Source organism: Meleagris gallopavo, chromosome 4 (genome assembly GCF_000146605.3).
Source record: "Meleagris gallopavo isolate NT-WF06-2002-E0010 breed Aviagen turkey brand Nicholas breeding stock chromosome 4, Turkey_5.1, whole genome shotgun sequence".
NCBI classification, from domain to species: Eukaryota; Metazoa; Chordata; class Aves; order Galliformes; family Phasianidae; genus Meleagris; species Meleagris gallopavo.
The window spans coordinates 33,537,017-33,555,739 of NC_015014.2; the positions used below are offsets into that span (position 1 = coordinate 33,537,017).

The following is an 18,723-nucleotide window of genomic DNA, read 5'->3' on the forward strand; positions in this document are numbered from 1 at the left end:
TTAGGCTGACCCAGCTCTTTTGGTCTCTTAATAAGCAACTATAGTTGCTCATATGTATGATTTTGCACCTCAGTCATTTCAATTGCTTACTTCCTTTTATATTGAAGACGTTCGTTACTACTGTGTCTAAGCACATTTACTCCGAGCTTCATGTTGATCCAGTCATCTGGAGAGCCCATGATGCAGGGTTTGGTCTGATCCTGCTTTGATGTTTGTGTTATGAAACTGATTCTGTAATGCCAGAATAGTTTGCAATACATGTCCCAGTATTGACTTTCCTGTTCACCATACAGCAAAAGTATTAGACAAATTTATCTCTAACTTAATGGATAATTTTGCTGTATTACCATCTCAGTTATGTTATTCAACCATAGACTGGAATGTATGTCCCCGTTAAGAAAATCTGTGAATTTTTGTAATTTGTTTATTTATTTATTTTTAATGAAAGATGTCAGGTTAAACTGTGCTTTGCCTCATCCTGTTTCTCATGTCTCTATGACTGTTCTCTTCAGAATTTATTCCCAGCCCTAAAAATGTATTCTAGTTAGATTAATGTATTTCTAGATGCATGGACTATTTATCCTTCTCATATTTTTGAGAATAAAGGTAGATATTTTTTGGTCTCATATTTCCCTTTTTTTATGTAGAAAATTTTAGAAAAACTATGTGGCTAATCTTGCAATTTCAGGTTGTGGTTTTCAGTATTTCTGAATGAACAATATTTGACACTGCATGAAATTAAGCTGAATTTAACTCAGTGAGCCGTGAGATCTTCCTCATTTTTACGTGTTCCTTGCATGGAGCTGGTCTCTGTTATTCTTCTTCTTGGGTAATATGATCTTTAGTCTTGCTCAGAGCATTACTGCATAATACTTTTGTCCTTATTTTTATAATGAAAGAAGTTTTTATTATTTAATTTATTGTGCAACATACAGCTCACAATACCTTCCACCTTCCATCCCTTGTAGCTGCTAGTGAACAACTTCCAGTCTAAATGCCAATGTGAAGTTTGTTTTTATTTGTTTTGCTATTTGTGCAGAATGCTGAAGTGTCATAAGCTGAGAGAGATTAGCAGGGGCTGGAAGGGACAAAAGGAAGATCAATCAGTGAACTATTAGTATCCTTATCCTCCCCATATCTATGTTCAATCTTATCGTATTACACAAACTTTGCCATTATTATATGCCTATTTATCTGCTGCACCATCCTTTTGACAGTAGGTCGTCAGATAAAAGGATAAAAGGCCTCCCTTTTTTCTTCTGCATTCTTTGCAGGAAGTGCTTTTTTTGTTGTTGTTGTTGTTGTTGTTGTTGTTCTCCTTTTGGTACTTCTTTGAAGATGAGGTCCATAATACTACTAATCCTTGTGTTACGTTAGATGCTGGTTTTTTTTTTTTCCCTATTTCTTCTTCCTCTTCCAAAATGATCTTCCCCCTTCTCTTAAGACATGGATAGTACGTGGCCAGCCATGAGGAGCTGGGGACTGTTAGCAAAAATGGAGCCTTTTGAAATGAATGACATTAGCTGAGTCTGTACGTCCTGTGAGAGACATAGAAAAGTATTGAAACTGTAGTATCTGTGCTAGAGTAAACAAATACATGAGCATAGTGTGTGGTTATAGACAAAAAGTGGTAAGAGTAGTTTAAAAACTGTTCCAGTCCAAGGGACTGCTGTGGAATACTACTAAATAAAACATTCTAAGTAAAGTAGTAGAATTTGACTGAAAAATAGCATAAGAGCATTCTGAGCAGTGTGTGTATACATAACTCCCTCTAGTGACAAATTACAGAGACTACACAACTTTCTTTCAAAGGGAGTTTTCCCTTTGGTTCTAGTTGAAGAAGTCTGCACTCCTTCTGCAGAGGATGTTTTGATCAGACTTTACTACAGTTACACGTATAGGATATGGCAGAATGCTTCTTTAAACAGTCTTGGATTGTTTGTTTTTGGACCCAGATGAATTTAGACAGCTCCCTTGGTTTTCCCGAATTCTGATTTACACAAGTAAAATGACATTTCTGGATGAGAATTGCAGCTGTGATGTTCACTGTTATTTGTTGGTTGTAGTTGTAAGTAAAAACACAGTCTTCTAAACTATGCTGTCTCAGATTCATGAATGCAGTGTGGGCACTTGGAAAATTTGGACTTAGGCATGCATACATGTTATTGTTAGTGAGGTTAACATTGTGTGTATAGCTGAAGCAGCTGTAAGTGAAGGAAAAGTCTGTGACTCACTCTAATCTGTTTATTTAAAGAGAAAACATTATAATGGATTAAAATAATTTTTTCTGATGTGGTGAGTCTCGGTAGTCAGTGTCATATTTTATGTTGCAGGCCCTTCTGGATGTGTTGAAAAAGAACTCGTCTGTTCTCGGTACTCCTTCAGAAACTGGTGACAAGAACAGCCTTGATGACATGAGAACCCAACTTGAAGTTCTCAAACAACAGGTAAGAGTGGCTAGGAGAAAGCCTGGCTGAATTTCATGCTATGTGGTTTTGCCTTCACTCCCAAGAGCAGTGTCTAGTTGACTCGTTATATCATACTTTTGAAAGAAAGCTGTAGAAGCTCTAAGCTATTCAAACTGGTTTTTCCTAAGATGCTGTCATCACAGCAGAGTCCACAAAGTGAAACTGAGTCCTTGCAAAGGTCTGGAGCAAAGCCTTGCCTTGGACCTCAAGCGGCAAAATGGCATTTGTGGTTCTTGGAAGTGTCCTGGCAGCCTCCTGTTATGGGCTGAATTCATGCAGAGAGACTGATAAACTTCATCAGTTACTGTTGAATTGGTCACTTGTGTCTTCTGTTTCTTATTTTGTTGAAGTTGAAAGCTTAATTTGCCAAGACCAGGATTCTCAAAACAATTCATTAGTGCTGGTCTTGCATGTTTTAAAGTATGAGGCAAAACATTTGCATCCATAACTTGTATGCCTGTGACTATAGGGAAGTGTATTTATTTTTTTTAATCTTCATTTTAAGCTATTCAAGTGCTTTGTGCACTCTGTATGCACATGAAAGAATCTGGTTAAAGCATGATACTTTACAGATAGTTCTGCAGTTTAGATCAATCATCCTGGACAGTGTTAAGCTTAACGTTATTGACACACAAATGGATATGATCAGAATGGAAATTTTATTCAATAGAAATAAAATACTTGTTTCTGTCACATTTGATAGCACAGTCAGAGTTTGCTCTGTAATGTAATGCTTGCCACATGCTGGAAAATAAAATCCTGCACTTGATTGTACAATAATGAGTTATTTCGTTCTCCACAATAAAATAGGGTAAACCAAATTTTTTCAGAATTCTCATGGGGTAACCATTTTATGAATGTATTTTTCTGGTTCTATAAATCAGTACAGTGAATCCAAACTTCCTTTTGCACAGAGTAGAGCAGGAGGCTTTAGCTTTACAGAGAAAGGGATCCTTGGGACAAAAAGAGATGTGACAGTCTTGCCAGATCTTGGCTGCCATCAGCCCACCTCTGGCCACTACAGACTAGTTGAAGACATTCATTCCTTGGGAGGTGTCCCTCCTTTTCTCTGTGCAAGAGAATATCTGACAAAACTGTGACAAAGTTTGCTCCCTTGCAGCTTCAACAGATCCCTACAGCTGGGGATTGAGAGGGAGGCGAGACAGCAGAGAGCAAAGCAGGAAAGAAGAAATGAGGAAACGCTGAGATGTGTGTAGATGGACAGGGATACAAGAAACTTACATGTCAGTAGGTGACAGCTTTGCATCTATTTCAGGGGATCACAGCACTCGTGTCTCCTTCAGCCACAGTCTGTGGAGCTGAGACTCCATGTGGCCACACAGAAAGCCTTTGTTCGTTTTTACACCGTGTTATTCAGGAAAGGGATTATATCTAGTGGGGGGCCTCTGGGCCCTAAAAACCTTGCAAAAATTAGCTGCAACAGGCAAGTCATGAAAATAATTTATGGAGCCCTATGTTGACTTTTTTTGTTCCCTGAGGCATTAACATTTCTTTAGTCTTCCTGTGAAGTCATAATACTGCTGCTAGCAAAAAGCAAACTAGGTCTGTGCTATGGGCAGAGCTTGAACTGAAGCAAAGAAACTGCAAGTAAACTGTCAGCAGGCTTTAGTGGCCAACTGCAAGGACACAAAAGGACTCCTTGAAGCTCTGATGGTCATTCTCACTCCAATATACTTCTACTGTTATTTGTCCATGGAAGTGTCAACAACCTCCAAGTTCACACAAGGTGGATGCCTGTCCATTACCCGAAGAACTAAGCCAGCCAGCTTACTGTCAATTAACTTATGGACTTGTATTTTGCTTCTGAATACGTTTGCTGTCTGTGCTCTGGGAAGTCAGATGTTTTTTAAATGGGATGCGGAGCTATGACCCCATTTGACATAAGAAAAGATATTGTATTCCTCAGTATCAAAAGGCAGTTTGTCTTCTAGGAACTGGGTCAAACCCCCATGTTTGCATTCTGAATTGTGCGTCAGTGATCCCCTCTGCCTCTTTGCTGAGATGGGTAGGTTCTTTGGGCAGCTGTTTGAGAAGGGGAATCAGAGGTCCCATATCACAGACAAAAGGTACATTGGCCAATTCTTTTTTCTCATCCCTTTTCCAGCTTCTAGGGCAAGGCATCCTCCTACAGATTTCTTCCTACAGTGTTTCAGGCAAGGTCTAAACTTCTTGACAGTCCTGACTTGTCCAGGTCTTCTGGTCATTAATGTACAGCTCTAAATAGTACCAGTATTTCTGTGCAGCTTAATCCTTTGATCTGCACCAATGTTAGATGGTTAGAGCAACATATAAAGTAAAACTACAGGGTGTAAAACAAGGCAGGCACAAGGCTGATCTTGTCATGTGGTGTTCAGTGATGTTCAATGGCTATGGAAAAGGCAGGACATTATTTAATCATAGCTGTTCATTGATAGGTTGGATAAAATGATAATGTTATGTCAGACTATGTTCTGGATGTTGTTTTTTGTGCTATGACGACACCTCCTGCCTCCACTAGGATGCTCATTGAGGTACAGGGGGGAGTTGCAAGGGCTTGTAATTGAAAAGAAGATTGGGGAAAAAAGGGAACGTTTTTTTTTACTTACTGTTTATCTCCTAAATATATCCATGTCTTTAATCTTTGCAATCCTATTTATAGTCTTTAAAATGGATATTCCCCAGTAATTACTTTTGCCTATGAATACTGAAGCTGTGGACTTCTTCAGTTGATATGTGCCACTGGAGACTCTTCATTTGCTATTTTTAATTAAAAAAAAAAGATGGGGGAAAGTATTTTGGTTGCAGGATTGTAAAGATCCTTTTAGGATGCAACCCTCTGGTTGGCAAATGTTTAAAAAGCAACCACACACACAAAAAAAGTGGATTAAAATTTCTGTGTGGCTCTGCTGAAATTCACAGACTTGGTCATAATGATTGCAGGTACAAATATATGAGGAAGACTTCAGAAAGGAGAGATCTGACAGAGAAAGACTTAATGAGGAGAAAGAAGCATTGCAGAAGGCTAATGAGAGATTACAGACTCAACTGAATAAATTAAACTCACAGGTATGAGTCAAAAGAAAGATGCTATTGCCAAAACATGCGTATTTTGTTTTTATTTTCTCACTCTCCATACAACCCAAGGCTTTCTGGCTCCTATTAATTGACATTGAATTTTATGTGAGGTCACCACCTGGGATGAAATCATTCTGAAGTAATGTGTTAAGAAGATGAGAAATGATTACAGACAACCTCCAAATTAAGCAGATGAGGGAAGTGTTTACTGCAAAAAATCCTCAAACATATCTTAAAATGGAGAGGAGAATCAAAAACAAATCCAGAGGGCTCCTGATTGTTTTTCTGGCACTTGATAATAGAGTCATGACATTGAACTAGCTTTTGAAATGGAAAGCGTCTGTAAAGTGTCCTGACCTCTGTCATGAAATTACAAAGTAATATTAATATCACTGAGGAAAAAAATAAATGTCTCCATGCAAATTAGCTGAGCAGCCTCTAGAATAATTTGTTATTGCAACATCATTTTTATCTCTTCAGAGTATGTCAGTAATCTGCTCACAGACATTCAGGAAGCCAAGGCGAAGTCATGGCATGTAAAACTTCAAGTTTTCTCAACCCTATTTAAAAATGATGAAATGCTGAGGTTTCCTCTCTCAACAAAATTGTGCAATAGCTTAAAAGAACGGCTGATTACCAAAATGTTCTGTGATGATTTTTTTGTCTGCCCCAACTTTGTTGTGAAACAGAAACTGCAACACTGTCTTGTTCTCAGCCCAGCCATGAGCCAGCATTAGTATTAGGGCCTCTGGCTAGTGAATGCTTTTATAGGTGCTTCAAAGCACTTCATGCAAGTGTGGAAAAAAAAAAAAAAAAAGAGAAATCCTCTGAGGCATGCAGAAATACCTATTTCTGTTAGTATTGCATGCAAACCCGTTTTAATTGTATTTCTCCCACTCCAGCCTACTCCTGGATGGTTTGATAAAGTAATTTTTTTTTGGTAGAACGCACTCAGATACATTCTTCCTATGTATTTTTGCTTTGTCTAGAGACCATAAATACATAACTTGCATGGCCCCAGCTGGTCAGTGGATGGTGTGAAAATAGGGAACTACGAACAGTGCTGCGTGGCCTCTTCCACCCTCCCCAGCTCTCTGAGCAATGAGAAGTGTTTCCACAGTGCACACGTGAACATACTCTATGAGTGGTGCATGTGATTGTGTGGTATTTGTGTAAAACTTGGCTGTTGCTGCATTGCAATGACAGGAACAGCTTTGGATGTGGCTTTCAGAGAGTTGGTTTATTAGGGTTAATATTTCATTTCTTCACAGATGAAGACCTGTCCGAAAGGAAAGGAACCACAAGAAAGGCAGTTACAGCAACAGGTACGCTCTCTTTTCCTGTTCCTTGTTGCTGGATGTAACTGAAATGCTGCGCCTTGGGCTCACTGAGGAGTATCTCCATTTTTTAAGCCCCCAGCCTCTCCCTTTGCTTGCCAGCCACAACAGCTAGTGGCATTGCACATGGCAAGGTTCTTTACACAGGGAGAATAAGTGCACTCCTTCCTTCTTCCTCTCTCGCCAGAAGGTCAGATCTGCTGTAACTGGGGACTAGCTGGGGCTCACTGGTGTGTTCTAGAGGAAGCAGAGGCTAGTGGAGGTATACTTGTGGCTTGCCCACATGAAGAGGCTTGGTACCAAGCTTTAAACTATCCTCCTCGTGTGATCAGCTGCAGTTGCTTACAAAAATCCATTCCACATGTTATCTGTGGCTATGAACAGATGAGAGAGACCAGGTAGGGTGTGAAATTTCCAGTGCATCAGCTCCTCCATGATATTTGCCCCTGCACAACTCTTCCTTTTGCACTTGGCTGAGTCTTGCCTTTATCCACAGAAAATTTTTGAGGCCGATGGGTAGTGGGAACTTACACTTGGACTCATCTTGTTTGTCTCTTTCTGCCTTGGGATATGATTAAACAGAGCTTGTGAAGGACTTTAAATATGGGAGCAGTCATACAGTCATGCAGCATATTTATTAGTTTATTTTCTGAAGTCAAAATATTTAGTTCTGACTCATCTGTCATTCCTCCTTGTTTTGTTCCTTGGCAAATTCCTATTGATTCTACTGACACGCAGCCTAAGATAAGACTCAACCAAATCTCAATACTACAGACTATCGAAGGACCAGAAGTTAATTTTTTTCTCATTGCATGAGTACCTGTCTGTGTAGGTTTGCTTCAAACTATTGAAAGCTATGGCATGAAAAGAAAATCTCTTGAAGACAGAAAACACCCAGAAATGTGCTTGCCATATATAGGAGAAAAATTCTAATATAAAAAGTGTCAAAAAGTGTCATGGCAAAGATCAAATTTCTTAATTTATTTTTTTTAATCATGGACAGACTCGAGAGAATAAACTGAACGTTGTGACACACACTGAGAGAGGTTTTTTCTTTCCTATTCCTTTTCACCAAGGAATTTGGTATGTGGATATTCTACTGTTTGTCATATGCCGTTAGTAATGCGTTCCTTCTTGTTTTGTTATTTTTTGACAGACAAAAGATATTCTGGTACAGTCTGAGAGGCTCACCTACCCACCTCCACTCTTTCTCTCCCCATGTGTTAATTATGGGAGTTGTGGGTTGGTTCTTCACTATCAAGATCCTCGAGTCCACCCAGTGTCTCGCAGAGCACAAGAACAGCAGCAGCACTCGGTAAGGTTACCACCTTCTCCAGTTTCACAAAGGCACTGATTTTCTCACAGCGTGGTGACCATGGAAGAATTAACACAGTGCTACCATACTGCTATCCTCACCAGTATCCAAATTTGTTGGTTTTTTATTTGTTTTTGGCACCAGATCAAGATTTTATACAGGTTTTAGAATTACCTCAAGATTCTGAAGAGCCTTTCTGAGCTCTGCGTGGTCTCTTTTCCATGATTGTCTTTCTTAACATGCTGGTTTTCTTTTATGAACATGTTCTGTTCTTCCTTGCTGTTCCAGCGTCTTTAGTACTAAATTGCACAGATTGCTGCCATGTCTCATTTGAAGCATAGCCAACTGAAATCTGTGCGTAGAGGAAAAAAATTACAGCAATTTAAGCCTGTAAATAATTATATACCTTAAGTATATATCCTTGTAAGTTTTAAAATAATTTTGGCAAATACTAATTATTTTTAAACTGCTGAGAAGAAAAAGGATACTATTATCCATTTGATTTTGGTGATAATGGTAGTCATCCTATAATTAAAAAAATAAATAAGATTGTCTGATTAAACTCTTGCTGGTTTCTCAGATTAATTTACATCCATGAAAATTCAGAGCCTTTTCTAGCTGGATCCCTGTTCTGGGCATTCAGAATAAATGATAGTAACAACAGTGAGTATTTAGCTGCAGCCAATATTATTTTGTTCTCTTTTCTCTAGTCTGCCTAAGAAAGCTTGTTGACTAATGGCTTATTTCCATGTCCTACCCTGAGTATTTCTTTCTTTGGCCTTGTCACTGGAAAATAACTTCTGTGCTTCACTTACGATTTCTGCATTCATGGATAATACAGCTGTCCTACCTTCAGGCAATACTCCTGTAGACAGATGCACAGTCACACATTCCCCGTCCCCATTCCCACATGCTGACAGGCCAGCTGTAGGATTCACAGAGCTGCTGTTAAACTGTAAGGGTGAAATTCCAGATGCTATCTCTTGTACCAAGTAGTATCTTCCTTCTGGTCCTCTGATGTAAAATAGGATTATGTGAGGAATGAGTTTCTACTAGAGTTGAGCCACTCTGACCATGAATGCTTTAGGAATGCAGTTTTCCCAAGTAAGCCTGTGTACTGGGAGAAGAGGAGGGGAAAAAAAAGAAGTATAAGTGGGAGTTACATTTGTATGTAGATAACACAGTGGGAAATTGGCCTTTTCCTTGTAATCCTTAGCACAAAGTGAAATCTTTTTCTTTAGGCCAATTCTCTATTTCAAGGAAAATACTGCTTCAAAGACTGATATTTTTGAAGTGCTCTGGGTTATCTAAGAGGAAGACTGTACTCCTTCAAAACCAGTGAGGATCCATTTAAACGCGTGAATGTCATTTTAAATATACAGTATCTGTTTCTGCCTATAAAGCTATCGCCTACTAAATATGTTCATTTATTTGAGAAATTCAAGCTTAGTTCTTGCAAAATACGTAGAAGGCTGCAGAAGCTAGCAGAAAGCTGTGGTCAAACCTCATTTCTTACTTCAGAAATGTGCTTATCTACCTGTTTATCAGAATTTGAAGCATTGCGGAATGTTTCTCACTTCAATTTGGATACTGTCCCAGATTATTTTGGCTCTTCTCCCCGAACTTTCATCAGCTGGATTTCTAATTCTGTAAGCGATCACTGGGCTTACAACTTAAACCATTCCTGCCGGAACACTGGGGTCACTTTGTAACTCCTAGTTTCATTCTGAGCTTTCTTTGAAATTCTCTGCCTGAGTGCAGCGTTACTGCTCTGAGCTTTTGATAGCTCCCTGAGCAATTTGTTAGCAATGAGGAAAGGTGTGAGAATTTAATGGGTGTCCTGAGTTAACGTATGTAATCCTGTGTGTTTAGTCTGTGCTTTTGCTTTTTCAGTCTTTTTATATCTTGTGCCTTTTTGTTCACTTTACCTTGTCAATAGAAAAAAATCTGTTTAGTCTAGCATGAAATATATCATTTTTCTCTGAAATTCATTCCACTCTGCATTCTGTACACGTGAAAGAAAACAGTAAATCAGAGAACAAAAAAGTGAGTAGAAATTCAGAAGAGCAATGCAAATAAATACATTTTGAACTGTTAGAGGGGGAAACTAATGGTGCATAAAGTAAGGCACAGTCTTGCATTGTATCAAAGTCTGTTTGTTTGTTCTCAAACACAGAGTTAGTTAATTCCTGTGGACGGTGTTCTTCAAGTGAAAATAGGATACTTCCTTTTCCCTGGCAACGTATGATAGTGATCGCTGCTATGTGACTATGAAAGAAAGCACACATAAAAGCTGAATCTCTTTTCTGTATCTACAGCTTCATCTTGCCATCTTAATTGAGGCAAAACTTTTTGAGACCTTAATGGCATTTCTCCCCTACAAGTTGAAGTCTGTAAGAGTCTCCTTGGGACTACTCAGGGTTTTGTTAGCGTCATTTCTGCAAAACAGCAATTATTTTCCCAGTTTAACTAATTTGAAGTGGTAATTACCTGGAATTCGATGAGCTTGAATGCAGTGCTCAAACCACACTGCTGGTTTAATAGAGCCTCAGATAAACAGCCTGGTCCCCGAACTGTTTTCTCTACTGGTAACACTCCTTTACCACAATGCACAATATAAACTATGGCACAATTTTGCTTTCTTCCTTACTGTTCCTTACCATGAAGAATTTACATGTACTATGCTTGTAGGCACACAACCTTCCCAATAGTGCTTCTTATAAGAAAGATGGGGAATCTTCTCATCCCATGGTATTTTCAATAGATTATCAAACAACAGCTAATGTGATTCCAACACAAATGCTAATCTGTGGGACAGGGAAAAGGGAGAGAACTTTATTCAAAGGGATTTTCCTATTGTGCAAAGCAATGTGTTACCTGTACTGAAAGTAGAACAGGTTCACCTGTCATGTCACAGTGCACACCAGGCTTCTCTGGCTTGCTAAGTATAGAGGATGGAGCCAGTCATATCTTCTGGTATGTTTTATTCCTTAGCTGTAGTGTACTATAAAGCCCATTTCGAATCAAATTAGCTTCTGTTAATGTTTTTTGATTTGAGGGATCTAGAAAGGTTTACAACAATGTTTCTAATTGGTGCAGCAACTAAACCATACATCACAAAGATGGAAGCAAGCAGAAAGTCTCAACTGGTAGAAAATCAAGCTAGATATAAGATTTTTGTAAGCTACTTCTGTTTGACTAATAAAAAGCTTCACAGAGCAATTATGTTTTTAATATGCCACTATTCTCTTGTTTGAAGTGTCTGTGAAGTCCATATTGCTGTAATAATGTTTTATTGTTCTGTGCAGCCAGACTATCAGTGGTATGTTCCTGACCAGTTTCCTCCAGATGTTCAGCACAAGGCAAAGGGTAAGACAACAGCTGTACTATTTTTTAAAGTGGGGGCCTTTGAGGGATATATAGTAAACTTTCCTATTGATCTGTTGATCTATTGAGTTTACATGACAGCTTTGCTTCAGCAAGATGAGATTGGTATATGTGCAACACAGGTGAAGTTTCTAATGTAATACCATTTATATCACAGCTTTTGACTTTGTTGCAATTGGTAAAATGTCTCTGTTACACATTATGGGATCATGGATTTGCCTCATTAAATGTCTATTAAGTCCTAAAGAGTAGATATCCTCAGAATTGTCGTTAGAGGTTCTGCTGCTTCAGCTAAAACTTGGGAGCAAAGATGAGGCAGGTTTTAGAAATCCTTGATAACAAAGTGCAGGACTTAGAACATTGTTTCACTTTAAAGTGAAAATGCCTGTTCTTGATCAGTTCTGGTAGTTTAGTGTGCTGAGTCTAAAAATAAAACCATTTAAACAGACCAAATTAATTGCTTGCTGAAGTTCTGATGTAAGCTATCTGTTGGAAACCAGGAGGATCATTTAATATTTGTAGCTGGATTTGAAATCATGCAAAGTTCCTTGGAATTTTGAAATACTTGGTTCAGGCCTCTCAAAAGACTGCCAGGGAGCACAAAGAAAGGACTTCGTTCTGGGTGCAAATCCAGAATTTCCCCAGTCCACTGCTTTTCTCTCAAAAGTAGTGGAGAATAATGGCACCTTAAGTTTCGTGTTTTTCTCTGTTCTCATGTCTAAATGGTCCTTTTATATCAATACTGTCTCAAACAAATGATGCATCATCCAGTGCAGCACTAGGGGACTGACCAGGTTAGCTGGTGTAAACTGCAGGAGCACGTACACTCCATCTGAGCCATTTCCTGGGGTGAGTGGGTTCCATATGGAGTGGGAGGGAGTCACCAGCAAAAACTGCATGGTAACATCTGGAAGAAGATGGCTGCAGAGTAACTCTTCTGTTGTTTATAGTCCCCCACATTCGTACAGAAGAGAGGGTGCGGTGGGAACATAGCTTGCCAAAACAGAGTACGAGCTTCCCATAATTACATGGCAACTGCTTGGAGGGTTCTGATGTGGTTGCAGGGAAAGTAGTGCTGTGACTGCAAGAGAGGACAGGAGATTAATTTTGTAGTTCCTCCCACTTAAACTCAGAGTGATTTATTGCACCAGAGAATACTGAGAGGATGTTTATACCAGTGTATGAAACGTCCGGCCACCAACTGCAGCTGTGGTCCAGGGCAGTGCACTTAGGGGATCTGAAGAAAAGCAAATTATTTTTCAGTGTTTGATTATAATGACTTCTGCCTCCTTGAACATCTTTTTTAAACCCCATGTTCTGTCTTTCTTTAACTGTTCCTTGTCCAGAACATCCAAATGCTGCCTCCTCAGTGAAACAGTGAGTAGGAAACTCACAGACTTTTCCCTTTCTTTTTTAGTGTCCATAATGAGGAATTCTCAGCTAGTACCATCATGGTGCTATGTAGGGTATGTTTGTAGTATATCTTTAGGGCTCTTTTTATCTTTGCTAATAAAACAGTGTTTTATTAGCCATTGGTCACAGAGAAGTCCAATGTCTACTATCAATTAAAATGCACTAGCCTGGATTTATATATTTTATATACAGTCACTAAAATTAAATCTGTATTTAAGCCATTTGTTTTAGGAAATGTTTCAAATTTAGAATCTCCAAGAATATATGATGAAAGTGTTCTTAAATGTTTTCCAATTTCTTTGTTCTCTTTTTTTACTACTTCTAATTGCAATTCTGAGTTTAAATGAATTAGTATGTGTGGCAGCATTCCTGAGTCTCATTTCTCAGCTTTCATTTCCTCATTAGGTGATAAACTGACCAATAAATCTCATCTCTTCTGAGCTAGTGCTTCATTATAGAAAAACCAAACACCAGTGCAGCAACTTTGAGCATGAGGCAGTTGCCTTTAGAAATGCTGTTTTGGTAGATTGATGTTTCTAGGGCAAACCCTTAGGTTTTTCCTATCTGAAGGAAGTTTCCTTCGATACTGGTATTTTTTATTTGAGGAATAATTACTAAGTATGGGTTGCAGATTGTGCTGTTAGAGCTGAACGCAAACGAGGTGAATCAGAAGACAGATCTTCTCAATGACATGCTGTCAAAAAAGCCCCAACCTGGTTTTAAACACCTCTCAAATCTGAGAGTCTCTACGCTGGCAGTAACTAGCTCTATCTAGGGAATAGATAGAGGTCTTCCTATCTGTGGACCATTTACGGATTTAATCTGGGTGAAAAGAAGGGTCTGTAGCCTTTGCAGTAAGATGAATTTAGTGTACAGTGAGAGTGGGTGCTGCGGCTTGGGAGACCAGTCCTCAGCCTTGAAATGACAGCAGTGTGACCTTGAACACAGAATTCAAAGCCTAATGCAACAGTGTTCTCAAGTGTCTCACTCCTGCCTTTGTTCGTATAGAGCATGGGAATTTGAAGGCTGGTGTGTGTGCAAGCAGGTATGAGTATCTGGATGTGACCAAGCACAACTAGTAATCTTGGTATGCATTTATGATTACTTAAAATTTTGATCGCCCTATGTGCCTGAATAGGTAAAACAAAAGCTATTGACTGTTGTAGACATGATGTTGTCCAAGACTAGCTACTGAGGCTAATATGTGGCCTTTCTTTATATTTTTGATTCAGTAATCAGGATTTAAATTACTTAATCCATTTTTATTCACAGATGCCCATGGCTATTTTTGAAATGCTTTCTTTAATAAAAGTTAATGCTTCTCCAAAGAAAATAACAGTCAATCTCAAAGGACAAAGCAATGAACGTTTCAAACTATAGTGATTGTAGCCATAAAGAGCTCTTAAAGTAGCAAGAGACAATATATGCACATCTCCTGGCTGAGGAAATAAATCAGGGGAAATGGAAGACTTTAAAGAAAAACAACTAAAATCTAGAACTCCCAGATAAGAAAGAGAGGATGGAAGAACCTCAAGACCTCAGGAATTTAAGGGTAGAAATTGATATGGGATAGGAAGAGGAAGCCCAAGTGAGGCCAAACTGCAATTGAACTGCATTTGCTGTGTTGAAATGAGAGAAATGATACATCCCATAGTAAAGTCAGAAAGAGAAGGAAGAACTTCTTGGGATAAATTGTCCTGCAAAAAAAAGTTCCAAAAAAAGCCAAGATTTCTGAGTGTCAGAGAGGGGTATGAGCTGATTTTTAAGGTATTGTAAGGCTAGTTAAATAGCTAGCCTGGCTGGTAATACTTGTAGTGGTCTACAAAAATAAAAAAAAAGAAGAAGAAAAAGACACTGCCGATCAAAGGTAGAGAAAGAGGTGGTTTATTTTAGCTTTGGTGTCTCTAAAAGCTCTCTGCTTAGTGGATCAGAAATAGTTGCATTAGAGGGCAAATCTGTCCCAAAATGAATCTACTTTTTCTGCGAGTATTTGTGATAGAGGCATCTGTGCTGTTGTAACATGACTTTTTTTTCTTTAGACTACTTTGTATTGACTACTAAACTTGCTTCATATAAATAAATTTCTGGCACTAGGGCATTTTCTTAAATATTATCAAAGTACCATTCAGGCCCTTGGGACCTTAGAAACAATTTCAATGGGACTCATATATTAAGAAACATGGTACTGTCATTGGTAATCATGGGAGCTTGGAGACTCTTTGACCTGTGAGGGTTTGCATGGAACAGTGAAGATTTACTTACCGCATAATATATAACTTCCAGAAAGGTTGGGATCCAAGCCGAATCCAGAAATATTCAACAGACACTTGCAAAGGGGAGCATGTGGACTGTATCTGAGCTTATGGATCTGATTTCCTTGCTTTTTCTTCCTACTAGTATCCCAGAAGTTTCACGTCGCAAGTGTTGTTGAACAGCTCAAAAAAAGTCAGATGACTCATATGAGAGCACAGCTTGTCTGTAAGAATAAAGATGTCTTCTCCTTGTCTTCCCAAACATGAAACACTCCATCTGAAGGCAGGCAGCATGGGGAATTAGGCAGGAGCACTCTGTGCCCTGCCATGTCCCATAGATGGGCAGCGGTAGAGACTAGGCTATTAATGGGCATCCATGGTTTGCAGGGCAGGGTTAGGACAAATCACCTGGCTTCCAAAAATGTGAGGCTATTTTCTTGAAGGTCACAATAAAGAGAGAAGGGCAGTGTGTAATGATAAATGGTAGGAAGTGGGTAGAGGCTAAGGAAGAAGAGAGATGACTCATTGCGTAAGCAACGGGCTTCTGAGAAGTTAACTTCTCCTGTCTGCCTCTGGGATGATCCCATCCCCAGTTCTTCACCCTCTGGAAATCCTGCTCCTACCACGTGCTTAAATCCTTCCAGCTCAACCTTGTTCTGCCAGCTGTGCTGCTTTCAGAGGGACATTAGCTCCTAAATATCTGTGCTTTGTCACTCAGAATTGTTGGAACAAGTTTCCTCTTTTTTTTCCCTCCTTTCTAGGGAGCAAGGCAGAAAGAATTCCAGCAAGTGCATTTAATGTCACTTTTTTTGGCAAATAGTGTTGACTTCCTTCCTTATCCAACTGCATAAAATTGGAAAGGCAGTTTGGGGAAAAAAAAAAGGAAAAGACTAATATTTGGACATTTTCCCCAAACTCAGTTTTTAATGGAAGATTGTATGGAAAAGAGGTTTATAGCACAAAATCTACTCAGAGCAAGAACCCTTTTGCATGCCACAACTGCTGGCACATACTGATTTCTTCACATCCAAAATTAATCTTATTGTGTTTGTTTTCTTGGCAGAAAGAGTCTCAATACATGTTTAAGAACCCCAGTTGCCCCTGTTTGATACAGCTACTGGATTTCTTTCACCTAAACTGTACATTTTTGTTTTGGATCAGTTATTCTGGGCACAGGCAGCTCTTAGCAAGGCAGCTGGCATTCCTTGGAAAAGCAGAAACCAACCTGTGAAGCCCTAGGGATGCCCAAATGAACACATGCAGCAGCCTGATATGTCCACTTACTTTCATTATAATATCATCTCCTGTTCCGCTCCGCACTGCGCTGCTTTCCAGATTTTTGCCCTCAAGGGTACCTACTTTGCGGCTAATGTTGTTATAAATACAGCTAATTGGAAGAAGAAGGTGGAAGTGTGGGGTTTTCCACTGAAAATAATGGCATCTGCAGGGAGGGGAAAAATGTGAAATGAAAAAATAGATTTGTGGAGGTCTTCAATGAAAAACAGACAGAACAAAAGTGAATTAACGGACATCTTAATTTTACCTGGAAGAAGGGAAAAAAATAAAAATTAAAAAAAAATTAGTTGGTATTTACCCTGTCTTCAGTGTATACATTTCATTAGAGAAGTCAAGACAGTTATTTAATTAACAGCTTGCCATCCCTCGGGTGTGTATACATGATTATTTCCAGGATTTTCACTGATACAACTTGAGTTTTGCTGCTGCAATGTAAAGAAAAGGCCACTCTGTACCCCTCTAAGATTTAACATCAGAAACATGAGAAGTATTGCTTTTTGAAGTCAGTTTGAGGTAGAGATCACAGAAAATTTTTAATTTTCTTCAGTACCATCCAAAAGTGTCTAATGTGAAGAAAAACAGTATATATATCTGTATATCTATATATATAATTTCATTTCTATTTAACAACATATTGAGACTTATCTAGATCTTGTTTTGCTTTCAGTGGACATTGGATTTTAAATTTGGCATGAAGTTTTTGAAATACGGTGCTTGGTAGAAAAGTTGTGTTTCATCCTCCTTGCTGTTACAGGGGGCTATGTGCATGAAATTACTCCTCTGCATGTCTGTAAGGTTTATTTGCATCTCTACCCGGGGATGCTACCTGATCCTGTTTGGACTGAGGAAGGATTTGGGTTCTCTCTTCATGGAGTTATGTGTACAGAAAAGAGGATGCTGGAAAAGTAGGACCAGACTGGATGCATTGCTCTTGCTGCCTCATCATGGAAGCTTTTGGTCTTCCTTATACTCATTTCTGTGGCAGACTGCCATGCTGCTATGTGACCTTGGGGCTGGGAGCAAAAGAGGCTTTTGTGCAGTGATGGACCAGAACTCTCAAAATGCAAGTCAGAGGCTCAAGGCCAAAGAGTCTGTGTTTCACATTTTCATAAAATTGTTTTCTTTGGAAAAGGTTTTCTTCAAAAACATTGGGAATGCAAGTTGAGGTGTGCCCTATATGGTAGAAGAGTACAATATTTCACTGGATGGGTGAACTGTAAATTATTGATTTATCTTATGTGTGCATAATACACAAGTGCCTATATTTATATTTCTTTCTGTCCACCTTAAATATGTACAAAGAATCAATCTGCTGATGGTTGCCTTTCCTGGCTTTTCTGAACAGGTAACATGAATTTTAGCTCTGATAATACCTGAACGGAAAAATTTAGCCAAAATCAATGATTTGTGTGGTGCTGTGTCTTGTCACAGATGTGGACACTTCGGTTAACTTCCTTTCATCTGCATTTGGATATCATCAACTTCATGTGTTCATACATGAAAGATGGGGTTACTGCATAGTAGCTGCAGAGCAATTCTCCTAGGCAAATTCAGATCCCTGCCGGAGGTATTTCACTCCTAATATTTTTCTTGTAAGCGAAGTGGTGTGAGCACCAGTGCATGTGCTACTAGCAACAAGTTACAGCATTTCAAAAATCTTTTGAAGCTTCAGAAAAGAAGGACATATTACATTGGCCATAGTACATTTCCTTTCTCTGATAATTTTTTGTTTTCCTAGCTTGAATGAATTACTGACAAACACATCTGAAGTGCAGACACCTACTTAACAGTTGTATTATTACTGAATTCTTCCCTCTGTTGTACTTACCTACTCTCTTGGGTGCACCTACTGTTAATGTATACCTAATGAGCACTGCTGAATGTCAGTTGCTCATTTTAGAGGTCTAGGAGGATTTTATATAGGGAATGAAGGTTAATAGAACCTCCGAATTGCACTGTACCATGATTATTCAGGACTAGATAGAGAATGGTGGTGCACTGCAGGATGTCTCCACACTCCTTTGCTTCTTCATGCTCATCATTATTTGTGTTGGGCTGATTACTGGCTTGTAAGGATGTGCAATATTGGCTCCAAGGGAAGGGAAGGAGAGAAAACATTGAGGAAATGAATCATGAGCAAATTGCATTTCTCAATGTCAAAATCATGCTATCGATTTACT

At 39.0% G+C, this 18,723-nt stretch overlaps 1 protein-coding gene across 7 annotated transcripts in view; it reads left to right on the forward strand.

The window, feature by feature from the left end:
- TNIP3 (TNFAIP3 interacting protein 3) overlaps positions 1 to 18,723 on the forward strand; it is a 63,191-nt gene that overhangs the window by 43,612 nt on the left and 856 nt on the right. For 5 of the 7 annotated variants that reach the window (XM_010709938.3, XM_031553090.1, XM_019614740.2 and 2 more), the window contains 6 exons: positions 2,334 to 2,447; positions 5,409 to 5,534; positions 6,815 to 6,868; positions 8,037 to 8,195; positions 11,504 to 11,564; positions 17,975 to 18,110. In XM_010709938.3, the coding sequence (XP_010708240.1) occupies positions 2,334 to 2,447; positions 5,409 to 5,534; positions 6,815 to 6,868; positions 8,037 to 8,195; positions 11,504 to 11,564; positions 17,975 to 18,087 (627 nt within the window). In that variant the 3' untranslated portion in view covers positions 18,088 to 18,110. The remainder of the gene's footprint in view (positions 1 to 2,333; positions 2,448 to 5,408; positions 5,535 to 6,814; positions 6,869 to 8,036; positions 8,196 to 11,503; positions 11,565 to 17,974; positions 18,111 to 18,723) is intronic. The other 2 variants (XM_031553091.1, XM_031553089.1) reach the window with 2 other exon arrangements.